The 12,497-nt window shown below is 41.5% G+C and overlaps 1 protein-coding gene across 2 annotated transcripts in view; it reads right to left on the bottom strand.

The window, feature by feature from the left end:
* Positions 1-12,497, bottom strand: part of LOC140424849 (kinesin-1 heavy chain) — a 176,284-nt gene that overhangs the window by 14,559 nt on the left and 149,228 nt on the right. For both annotated transcript variants that reach the window (XM_072508347.1, XM_072508346.1), the window contains exons 18-25: positions 10,804-10,865; positions 10,505-10,614; positions 9,856-9,957; positions 9,362-9,422; positions 9,178-9,249; positions 5,754-5,858; positions 3,396-3,612; positions 2,452-2,590 (exon numbers count right to left, since the gene is read on the bottom strand). In XM_072508347.1, coding sequence (XP_072364448.1) covers positions 2,452-2,590; positions 3,396-3,612; positions 5,754-5,858; positions 9,178-9,249; positions 9,362-9,422; positions 9,856-9,957; positions 10,505-10,614; positions 10,804-10,865 — 868 coding nt within the window. The remainder of the gene's footprint in view (positions 1-2,451; positions 2,591-3,395; positions 3,613-5,753; positions 5,859-9,177; positions 9,250-9,361; positions 9,423-9,855; positions 9,958-10,504; positions 10,615-10,803; positions 10,866-12,497) is intronic.

Below are 12,497 nucleotides of genomic sequence, written 5' to 3'. Positions count from 1 at the left end.
TTCTGTTGTGTCAGATATCCCTGATCCAAAGTAGGATTGACATAAACTCAATAGTTGCACAGTATTAAAAGCTGCAGAAAAATCAACAAATGTAGCACGAGCATAGTTGCCTGATGAATCAGTGTGCTGTTGGACCAAGGTCAGAACAGGGTCATCCACTGACTTATGAGCTCAATAGGTAAACTATAACCAATCAATATGTGAAACAAGAGGATTTAAAAGACCCTTTCAAAACAGTTGATGACTATCACAGAATACTACAGTGCAGAAGAGGTCCTTTGGCCCAGCGAGTCTGCCCATCAATCCTACTTGCCAGCACTTGGCCCATAACCTTGAATGTTATGACGTGCCAAGTACTCATCCAGGGACTTCTTAAAGGATGTGGGGCTTCCTGCCTCTATCACTGTCCCATGCAGTGCATTCCAGACTGTCGCCACTCTCTGGGTAAAAAAGATTTTCCTCAAATCCCCGCTAAGCCTTCCACCCCTCACATTGAACTTGTGTCCCCTCATAACCGACCCTTCAACCAAGGGGAACAGCTACTCCCTATCCATGCCCCTCAATCTTGTACACCTCAATCAGGTCACTCCCCAGTCTTCTCTGCGCCAGTAAGTAATAAGAAGAGAAAATAACCCAAGGCTAGCCAACCTCTCTTTATAACTTAAATGGTCCACCCCAGGCAATATTCTGATAATCTTGTCTGCCACTACCATCACTATTACTTTCCAAACCTGGAGCTACTAGGGTCAATTGCAGACGTTAACTTGTGGAAAGTCAAAAAGAGCAGTCAAGGAATACAAGTGGTCTATATTGGTGATGTTATCCTGCTGCACAATGTAAAAAAAGACATAGTGCCATTTCCAAAAGGTGAACAAATCGAACGCTGCATAATCTGTTCCTATAAAAACAATTGGATAACAAAACTTTAGTTTTGTGCTAAATTACAAAATTTCAAGTCTAGATTCATGAAGTCTGCAAGACTTGAATACTTGGGGTGTAACCTTTACATCAGTGAGACTTGTGCACTAGTTATTTTTGATAAATGGTAGCTACTTTTCAAATACTTGGAATAATCAAACAAGCGACCCACTATAAAATTCAAAACAGAAAAGCTGGACATTAGGTAGAGTAGAAAATTATACCTTATTAAAAGAAACATACAAACAGAAGCTTACATAGCCACAATTAAAGACTTAAAAAAAGCTGCTGCGAATATGTATTTAATTACAGAAAGGAACAATGGGCAGGCAATTATAGTTTTGTTCTCCCCAAAGCCATCATCAATATCTGTAAACAAGGCAATCTTGAATGACAAATCAAGGTAACCAAAAACTCCACATAGGAATATCTCATAAATAATGTTAATGCATTTTAATTGCATCATTCCAGCCAGCAAAAAGCCAATCAGCTTCAGAAGCCAATTAGAGGCTCTAAAGTAACATTGGTGTAATCCATTTTCTGCTTCAATCCTTCAAGCCTTTCAATGGGACCTAACTTATTGATGGTGGTTGAAGAAAATAGGGCAAAATCCTATACATTTGTAGAACACCTTCAAATTGATCTTTACCCACTTTTCTTCACAGTTTTGAGAATTGCGTGGAGCACCAACATACAAGCTACGTTAATCACAGAAATTTCCTTAGGGCAACCTTCTCAAAAGCAGGCGGTCAGCAGTCTGGCAATGGATGTCTTTTTCCTTCATCCTGTTGGCGTAACCACTGCCTAAAAAGGTAGTTTCACCAAGATGGCACCCAGCCGTTGGAATATTTTCAACTGAAACAGTGTATTAAGATTTTAACTTCATCAGAATGAACAAGCACACGTTTCAAATAAATCTGCAGAGCATTTAGTTTTTAGAATAAAGACAGTGCAATGTTTAAAAAAAAAAAAATTTAGAGTACCCAATTATTTCTTTTTCCAATGAAGGGGCAATTTAGCATGGCCAATCCACCTACCCTGCACATCTTTTGGGTTGTGGGGGTGAAACCCACACAAACACGGGGAGAATGTGCAAACTCCACACGGACAGTGACCCAGGGCCGGGATTCGAACCCGGTTCCTCAGCGCCGTAGGCAGTAATGCTAACCACTGTGCCACCGTGCTGCCCGTGATCTGTGCAATTAATTACAGCATTTACCTTGATTAAGCTCAACTAATCCTCAAATCCGCCTATCACATGGCCCATGTCACATGTTCTGACCAGTAATAAATGATACATGCAAGATAGCATATCCATATTTACAATGGGAAAAGATTTGACGAGAGAAGGAGCAGAATTATGTAGATTTGAAAAATCTGGAAGTGGTTAAAATAGGGTGTGCAAACTCTTAGCTTGCAGGGGCTCAAGACCCCTTGTCCCACAACAAAAGCATAAATAATATGCAGATTTAGTCCAAAGCATTTGATTTATCAGAACCTTCTCAAACAATTTTTCACATGTAAGATACATACAACTTATCTGATTTTGAACCGCCTCCACCTCCACGTACGGCAACTGCTTGACTGTTCTGGAAGAATCCACCTCTCCCACGAATTGCACTTGGGTGAGTTGGGGAAGCCATAGGAGGTTGACCAGGGCGGATGGGTTTAGCTAAACAAACAAAATGCATTTGTGAAAACATTTGAAAATTCCTTAGAGACCAAGTATAGCTTTGCATTTTAAGAACTTGCTATCCGCATAGATTAGGAATGGTGCATTGATTACATTAGAAGAAAAACAAACCATTCAGCCCAACTGATCTATGCTAATGCTTACATCCCACAAGCCTCCTTGTATGCTAATTACCTCCAATTTGGATTGTCTTTTAAAAAAAATGTATTTTATTACAAACATGTATCAAAACAGGTTACAGCAAATAAACACCCATTCAGATGGTCTGTTACTCAGTGGCTATTCCCTTCATGTTCATACTGCTCCCTTAAATGTCTCATGCTACCTGCTTCAATCTTATATTTTTCCCCCCTTCTGAATTGCTCAAGTGGAAACTCTTCTCCATATCCCTCCATCAAACTCTTCATAATTTTAAAATCTCTTTTCCAGAGAAAGCAGCTTAGCTTGCTTAATCTTTCACCCAGTTTTCAAACAATTAATTCTGACTACATTTCCAAGTTTGTGGTTAATACAATCGAGTGTACAATTTGTTACTCAAAAATGTGAATACAAGTTAGGCACTGATTTTATTTCAGTGCAATCATAGAATAGTTACACACAAAAGGAGACCGGTGTCCATGACTGCTCCCTACATGAGAAGCCAGTCATTTCAATAATTTACAAAATAACTTGTTCTTAGCCACAAATTAAACCATAGGACAAAACCAAATCAATTGTTTAAAAAAAAAAATTTAAAATAATCACTTCATGACTTTGATTCTACACTGCTATGTACCTAACATACCAATTTGTGCAGAGTGCACTCTCTTTGCCATGTTCTTTGCTCGCACAGCTTCCTTGATGCGATCCACTTCCTGTTGGTAACGTTTGCGATCGCGGGCTGCATTCTCTTTCGCTTCCTTTAAAGCAGATTCCAAAGCCTTGACTCGCTCAGCTGTAGCTCGAAGTCGTTTTTCCAGTTTTGGAAGCTCACAACGAAGATCTGCATTATCGCGTACCAACTAAAGGCAAGTTATAACAACTCATCAGTAAAATGTGAAAACCTGATCCCATTACATCGGGACTTCACAAACTTACAATTTAAAATGGTTTATTTTTAATTTAATGTACACACGAGATGCCAAAATTTATTTCCCAGTTCTTGACGTATAATGAACCCAGAAAATGAAAAATGAAAATCGCTTATTGTCACAAGTAGGCTTCAAATGAAGTTACTGTGAAAAGCCCCTAGTCGCCACATTCCGGCGCCTGTTCGGGGAGGCTGATACGGGAATTGAACCGTGCTGCTGGCCTGCCTTGGTCTGATTTCAAAGCCAGCGGTTTAACCGTGCGCTATACCAGCCCCAGAGACTGTTCCTATATTTTTAGGGTGATTTAAAGGTTCAGTTGAAGCACCAAGGAGTAAGAAACTTTTCAATTGGAGTTAGAGCAAAAGTTTCTGGTCCTGCCACTCATGGGAATAGTTGCAGGTGGGATGGAAAATTTGACGGGCAATTGAAAGGTCAGTTGACTTCGGGAGGGAATTTCTGCTCTCGAGTGGGCAAGAATGGAAAATCCCACATATAGTATTTCATACTATGCTACTGAAATTAGTGTTATAAATAGATAACTCAATTAACTAGTTTTTTTAATTAATGATAAACTATAGGAAATGAAGCAAAGCTGCTTTGAATATGGGGATTGATTTTATTGGTAGTCATGAATTAATTGAAAACCTCAATTTTTACTGCTAGGAGCTGAACATTAAAGTAAGATTTCTATCTATAAACTCCTATCTGATCGCTGAATAATCACAATATTTTAAGTGTATTGCGTTTATTCAAAGCAGACAAAATCAAGAATGCTTTGAATAGCTTAATACATGAAGAGACAAAAGGATTGCTCATGTAACTTAATATAGGTTCAATTGCTTCAATGCCTGGCTACTAAACTGGCCCGTCTTTGTGGGTTGGTAGTTTAAGTTGGAACATTCAGGTTGTTATTTGCGAATTGCAAATACCACAGTCTTGGGTAACAAGAAGTTTAAATGTACCACTTATTGCATTGCATCTGTAACTAACCTCAGTTAGTTACAGATCTTGGTGTTCTGAGTAAGGGTTTATCCATCAAGGGAACAAAAATACAAAAAGACTATCCTTTATAAACCTCTTGTGCGAGATAGGCACAAACCAGTCAAAACTGTTTACTTCTACCAGCAGATCTATCATGACATTGCTCAGTGAGGGAGAGACAGCATGGTGGACGTTTTTGTGGAAGTGGGGGATGGATGTACATCTTCAATGAACGTTGGTAAGACCTGCCATGAGGCAACAAGTGTTTTCCAAAAAGCAATCAAAGGACATAGTTCATAAACAGGCGCTAAAGGTAAACAATAAATCTCAACGTAATATGGCAAAGCAACATTTTATCCTTATTGTCCATGGTTTAAGAATTTGGCTTTGAATAATTCTCAACAACTTTAGTTCAATCTTTTATTTTGTGCCTTTTACGGTCTTGCTACAATTACAGGACATCAGCTAATATACACCATACACATTTTTGCTTTCTTAAAATTACCTCAGAAAAAGCTGGAGTTCATAACTGATGTTCTAAAGATTTAAATAAAAACATTGATTATTCCTACAATTGTTTTCCTGGGGTTTTGTTCAGTAATTTACCATTAGAACGGGTAGAATTAAATGCAAGTCCTTGCACTCAATGGCTGGAGTTGAGCCAGTCAAAATTGCAAAAGTTGTAGGTGTGTGGCTGGATTCTAGCAAACATAGGCTTTTACATAAATCCCTTTTACTAATTGTTACGTATCTGGGCATCAGTGCTCAAGATTCTCAAATAGGCACCGGTGTCCTGTAAACTTACTAATTTTATACCTTGTTACAGATTTTATTTACATAGTAAGTACTCAATTCAGTGAAAAATTCAGGATTGTGGCCAAATGATTTTCAAAAAAATGGAGAGTAATTCATGAATGGTCATTTTTGATTTATTGTTTTGGAAGTTTGTGATTGCTAGTTTCCATCCCTCATCAGTGTGTTTTCTATATTATCAGCGGTTTGTTTTCAGAATATGAACTCTCTGCCAATCAAGCACAAGGTCTGATGTCTGAAAAGGTTCTCTTGTAGAAATGTCAATGCCTTTAGCTTACCTGCTTATGAACCTTTGTGAGTTGTTCAAGGTTGTTCTCGAGAAAGGAGATCTTTTGCTTCTGTGCAGCACTACCACCAGTGTCATCAGAATCCATTTCTGCACTCTAGGATAAAATATATTGAGCAATGATAAAGATTTACCACTGCAAGGCATTCAAATGCTTTGAATTGGACCTTTCATTACTGTAAGACACAACTTCAATGAATTACAGTACAGGGGTACAAGTAAATGTCAACAAATTCGAATCAGTCCAGAATTTTTCAATTACTTCCAATAAGAGAACTTGGCTGTATACTATCTACAGCACAGAATCAGGCCATTCAGCCCAACTGATCTATGCAAGTAACTATGCTCCACATGAGCCTCCTCATTCCCATTTCACATAATACTATCAGCATAATGTTGTGAATATCTAATTTCATGGTGCACGTGCCTTGGAATATAACAATATAATTTGTAGTTAAAAAAATTCAAGCTTTAACTGCAGAAAATAAGAAACTGAAAATGGAAAACAGAAAAGAAACAAAAACTGAACCAGAGATTTAGAAACCCAAAACTTCTGGACACACTGAAACTGGTTGAGGCTTTATAAAGAGATGCTGAGCCAGTCAAGCTCAGTTGTTGCAATTTGGAACTAATGTCTGTAATGTTCAGTTCACAGAAAAGACAGCCAAAGTAAATGACAACTAGGTAGATCTGCGCTGTAAGTAGAGCAAAAATCTAACTTCATCATTTACTGTGGGGAGAGGGCAAGCTTAATCTCAGTTTGAATTTTGTGTGGAAATGGAAGCTGGAATATTGCCTAGTTTGAAACCAGTGAAAGACTCGCCACAGAGTCTTGTGCTAATGAAAGCAACCAGCAAATTATCTTGCAAGTATTGGAAAAGTAACTAGAACAAGGGACTGAGGCATCCACAGTCAAGAGATCATAAATGAAAGTTTTACCTCTTGAGAATAGTTGCAGTTGAAGGACTGTGGCATACTTGCGGGTGGTCTCTATAGAAGTAAATAATCTTAAAATAGATGTCTGAAGAGAATTCTTAGGGGCCGTAACAAGCAAAATTGATTAGCATAGGTAGTTATATTAAGTTTAACTTGTAAAAAGTAAAATCTGGATTTAAGGGACTAGACAGAAGTATGGAATGAGAAAATCCAAATGTTAGTCATTAAAATCAACTATGACTGAAAAGGCTAAAAAAAATGTTTGGGTAGAAGTTGCTCACAACTAATAGCAATGCAGTGGTATGTTACTGGATAGGTGATTCAGGGGCCTGAACTAATAATTTAGAGAAGAGTTCAAATTCTACCACGGCAATTTGAGCAGTTAGGTTAAGCTTGAAAAAAGGGAGACTGGAAACCTTGTTAAAAATTAAAATCAATAAATATGACCATGAAGCTGCCATATTTCAGTTAAATATCCAACTGATTCAATAAGGTCCCTTCGGGAAAGAAATATGCTGTCCGTCCTTAGACAGTCTTGGTCTTCAGTTCCATAACAAAATTACCTTGGCCTCGGACGAGCCCTCAGTTGTGCCAAACAGTTACCAGCGGTTCAAGATGGTGACATATAACCACATTTAAGAACCACTAGTGATGGGCAATAAATGCACATCATTTCCAAGAATGTCAGCAATGGCAATCCCCAATTACTGAATCAGAGCACTAAGCAGAATATTTGTGCAACTATTTAATTCAGCAGTCGTGAAATCTTAGTCTCGAGATTCAAAATTCACCCCAGACCAAAAGTCCAAATCAAATCAGTATTTCCACTCATGGAATTTCGTCAGGAGGCAATCAGAAAGATAGTATCCAGAATCCAAGCAGGTCTATGTTCTGGATTTAAAAAAAAAAATCTCAGCTGATATAAGGCACCATTCCAAAATCACAAATAGTACCTCTGCCATTATGTTGAGAAGCCAGTGTTATTAATACTTTGTTACCCTGAATAACAACGGACATAGGACCTCTAGCGGTACAAAATAAATACTGCAGCAGTCATATTGCACAAAATATTTTTTAAAGTATTTTATGCAAGAGAGCCGATAGTAAATTACCTTAGGGCAATTATAGGAGTTATTTCATATTTAATAATTTCTAAATATAAAAGCCAACAGTAAATTTGTAATGACAGAGATCTCCAGCGGATTTCAATTTATATTTATTTAATCTTGAAACCAGACAATAGGCTTCATAGCTTAAATCCTTTTCAAGGTTTATTTTGAGATTAAAAGTTAAAATGTAGTAGTTGTGCTGTTGCAGCTGCTGTCACTCAAGATTGGGCAAAACCAATCAATTAAAAAAATAAAAAATTTAGTGTACCCAATTTATTTTTTCCAATTAAGGGTCAATTTAGCGTGTTCAATCCACCTATCTTGCACATCTTTGGGTTGTGGGGGCGAAACCCACGCAAACATGGGGAGAATGTGCAAACTCCACACTGACAGTGACCCAGAGCCGGGATCGAACCTGGGACCTCGGCGCTGTGAGACTGCAGTGCTGCCACTGCACCACCGTGCTGCCCTGCAAAACCAATCAATTGCATGTAAGAAACAATGCCATGCAGGCTGACTACACCGATTTAAATTTCTGTAATTAGAAATAAAACTTTGTGTGGGGGGGGGGGGGGGGGGGGGGGGGGGGAGAGAAACTCAATGACATAATGGGTTAGACGACAGACTTTCAATTCTGGAGCACATGTTCAAACAGTCTAGACTGATGGTCCAACACTTTCTTCATTTGTTGATAAAAAAGGTCAACATTCAGAAAGTTTGGAGATCCTTCAATAAATTCTTAATGGGTTTGGGTCCTTTGTGCTAATGCACATCCACAATATTTTGCTTTTATTATCGATGCTAGAAATCGGGACTGTACCATTCACAGAATCAAGGCCCCATTTTTGAGGATCAATGTTCACAAACCATCGAAAGAGAAAATCCTTGGACAGCACTCAAAATTAAGGATGGCAAACCAAAAGCAAGACTCTTGTGGTCCAAGACAAAATTATTGGTTTCACACTTAGTAGGTTTTCGGTGTTAATAATAGAAAATAAACCATATCTGTACTCAGATCTGTTGGATCTTACTGTATTCAATCTAGCTGCTACATTATCCTACATAACATTAAATAAAAAACTGTTGATAAAGTACTTTGATGTCCTGAAGACATGATATAAAACATAAATGCAAGATTTTTTTTCAAGTCTATAAAAGAAGCTACTTCTAGTAAACATGCTTCAGAAGTTTACTGATCCAAATTCAAATGTCCAACAAACAAATATGCTTAAACTCTCCTCTACCTCTGTACTTTCTTTTTTGTATTGAAAGGAACCAAAATATAATTATTTTGACAGCTGTGAATTGGTTTCCATCATGTTCTAACATGTGTATGATAATGCTCGGCAGCAAGACCAGTACTTGGGATACCTTTTTAACTCTGGTCGCTAAGTCTTGAACGAACAACTTCCGAAGGTTATGGAGTGTCTGCAGTTCTTTTGCCTAAAGAAATCAAATTGAGAACACGGATTAATTCTTGCACGATAATTTTATTTTATGAATGGATTCTTTAAAAAATCTCAAACCCAAACTCAGCATCTTTAACTTCACTTACCACCGTCTCTTCCAGTCCTTTGAGGTCCTGCCTTGCTTGTTCTCGCCGATCCTGCATAATGCTAAATGGTAGTAGATTGTATTAGAATAAGACATGTTTACACAAATGATGACATATTACTTCAACGCCACAATGATTTTTTAAAAAATTTAAAACCAGGCAGGATTTTTCACATGGCCGGCCATTGGTCAGCAGCGAGATCTTCTGGTCCCGCTGCTGTCAATGGAGATGCCCATTGAATGCAACCTCGCCTCTGGGAAATCTGCAGTGGGGGTGCACCGTCTGCGGGATCGTGTGAACAGCCAGAACATTCTGATCCCAATCCCTGCTCCTATAAACAGGAAAGCGTTTGAGCTAGTGTATTAAATAAAACCCTTCATTAAATAATTTTGTTACAGCATAGGAGTTTAACCTTTAAGTCATTTTGGAAAATTTATTAAAACTTTATAAAAGTCTTTTCATATAAATGCACATAAAACCCACACATTACTTACGTCAGTTCATGTAACTTGCGGCTTTTCTCCTGATCCACAGTTTTTAACTTTTCATGTTCTACACGTAGACGCTCCTGCTCAAGCATCATTTTCTGATTTTGGCTAGAAGAACATGAATATAGCAGATTTTGTTTTAAGCTGCTAACATTACCATTTAAAAATAAACCACATCGAATAAAGTAACATCACCCTGCCATGAGAGAAGAATTTATACCCTCCTCTGAACTCCAAATAGGCAGGGAAATCATCAGTTTCTTCCAATAGCTCAGCCTCGGGACCAGAACTGAGAGTCTTAATACAATTCTTAGCCAACATGTGCAATTCCAGGGCATAAAGTCCTCTGATGCAAGAACTGATCAACAACCTATTTTGCCAATATGATAATTTAAAAGTAAGGTACACTCAATAGAAAGCCTTATTTAATGGAGCTTGTAAAGTTTGGACAGTTGTTGGGAATCAAATACTTTGTTAAAAGTTTCCCATGTTTGTCTAAAACATTAAAGATTCATTTTAATCATTGAGCTAAAGGATGCCATGCATCAATATAATATCAAAGGAAACTGGTGGACTGTACAGAGTGACCAGTTTTTTCTTAACCTACAAAATAAACAAATCAGACAAAATGAATTCAAGCTTAAAAAAAACGTACTCTTGTAGGTCAGTGATGAGCTTTTCCTTCTTTTCAATTTCATCCCTCAAACTACTGATCTGTTTTTGATGGACCTCACGATGACTCTGCATTTGTTGCTCTACAGCTTGCTGTAGTCAAAAATGAATATGATAAATATTATACATAGAAACAATCTATAAAACACAGTATAACATATATGTTGTGAAATATCATATGCATGTCATAAATGAATATACAGGCCTACAGAACAATCATTTAAAGCATCAGGGAAAATACATCACAGAATTAATTTGGACTGTACCAATGGATGGAGTTACCTTAACTTCATTTGCAGTCTTAACTTTGTTCAGGTGCTCCTTTTCCATTTCATGTACTTTTTCTGCAAATGTATAAAAAGATAATCACTCATTCTGTAAAATCTACCAACGGTAGGATAGTGGTTAGCACAATGGCTTCACAGCGCCAGGGTCCCAGGTTCGATTCCGGCTTGGGTCACTGTCTGTGCGGAGTCTGCACGTTCTCCCCGTGCCTGCGTGGGTTTCCTCCAGGTGCTCCGGTTTCCTCCCACAGTCCAAAGATGTGCAGGGAAGGTGGATTGGCTATACTAAATTGCCCTTAATGTCCAAAAAAGGTACGGTAAGGTGGGTTTACAGGGATAAGGTGGGAGTGGGGGGGGATAGGGTGGAGTGGGGGGGGATAGGGTGGAGTGGGGGGGGATAGGGTGGAGTGGGGGGGGATAGGGTGGAGTGGGGGGGGATAGGGTGGAGTGGGGGGGGATAGGGTGGAGTGGGGGGGGATAGGGTGGAGTGGGGGGGGATAGGGTGGAGTGGGGGGGGATAGGGTGGAGTGGGGGGGGATAGGGTGGAGTGGGGGGGGATAGGGTGGAGTGGGGGGGGATAGGGTGGAGTGGGGGGGGATAGGGTGGAGTGGGGGGGGATAGGGTGGAGTGGGGGGGGATAGGGTGGAGTGGGGGGGGATAGGGTGGAGTGGGGGGGGATAGGGTGGAGTGGGGGGGGATAGGGTGGAGTGGGGGGGGATAGGGTGGAGTGGGGGGGGATAGGGTGGAGTGGGGGGGGATAGGGTGGAGTGGGGGGGGATAGGGTGGAGTGGGGGGGGATAGGGTGGAGTGGGGGGGGATAGGGTGGAGTGGGGGGGGATAGGGTGGAGTGGGGGGGGATAGGGTGGAGTGGGGGGGGATAGGGTGGAGTGGGGGGGGATAGGGTGGAGTGGGGGGGGATAGGGTGGAGTGGGGGGGGATAGGGTGGAGTGGGGGGGGATAGGGTGGAGTGGGGGGGGATAGGGTGGAGTGGGGGGGGATAGGGTGGAGTGGGGGGGGATAGGGTGGAGTGGGGGGGGATAGGGTGGAGTGGGGGGGGATAGGGTGGAGTGGGGGGGGATAGGGTGGAGTGGGGGGGGATAGGGTGGAGTGGGGGGGGATAGGGTGGAGTGGGGGGGGATAGGGTGGAGTGGGGGGGGATAGGGTGGAGTGGGGGGGGATAGGGTGGAGTGGGGGGGGATAGGGTGGAGTGGGGGGGGATAGGGTGGAGTGGGGGGGGATAGGGTGGAGTGGGGGGGGATAGGGTGGAGTGGGGGGGGATAGGGTGGAGTGGGGGGGGATAGGGTGGAGTGGGGGGGGGATAGGGTGGAGTGGGGGGGGATAGGGTGGAGTGGGGGGGGATAGGGTGGAGTGGGGGGGGATAGGGTGGAGTGGGGGGGGATAGGGTGGAGTGGGGGGGGATAGGGTGGAGTGGGGGGGGATAGGGTGGAGTGGGGGGGGATAGGGTGGAGTGGGGGGGGATAGGGTGGAGTGGGGGGGGATAGGGTGGAGTGGGGGGGGATAGGGTGGGTGGAGTGGGGGGGGATAGGGTGGGTGGAGTGGGGGGGGATAGGGTGGGTGGAGTGGGGGGGGATAGGGTGGGTGGAGTGGGGGGGGATAGGGTGGAGTGGGGGGGATAGGGTGGAGTGGGGGGGGATAGGGTGGAGTGGGGGGGATAGGGTGGAGTGTGGGGAT

The sequence above is a fragment of the Scyliorhinus torazame genome, chromosome 6 (assembly GCF_047496885.1).
Source record: "Scyliorhinus torazame isolate Kashiwa2021f chromosome 6, sScyTor2.1, whole genome shotgun sequence".
Lineage (NCBI taxonomy): Eukaryota > Metazoa > Chordata > Chondrichthyes > Carcharhiniformes > Scyliorhinidae > Scyliorhinus > Scyliorhinus torazame.
The sequence above is the reverse complement of the archived record's forward strand: the minus strand, read 5'-3'. Positions and strand labels throughout refer to the sequence as shown.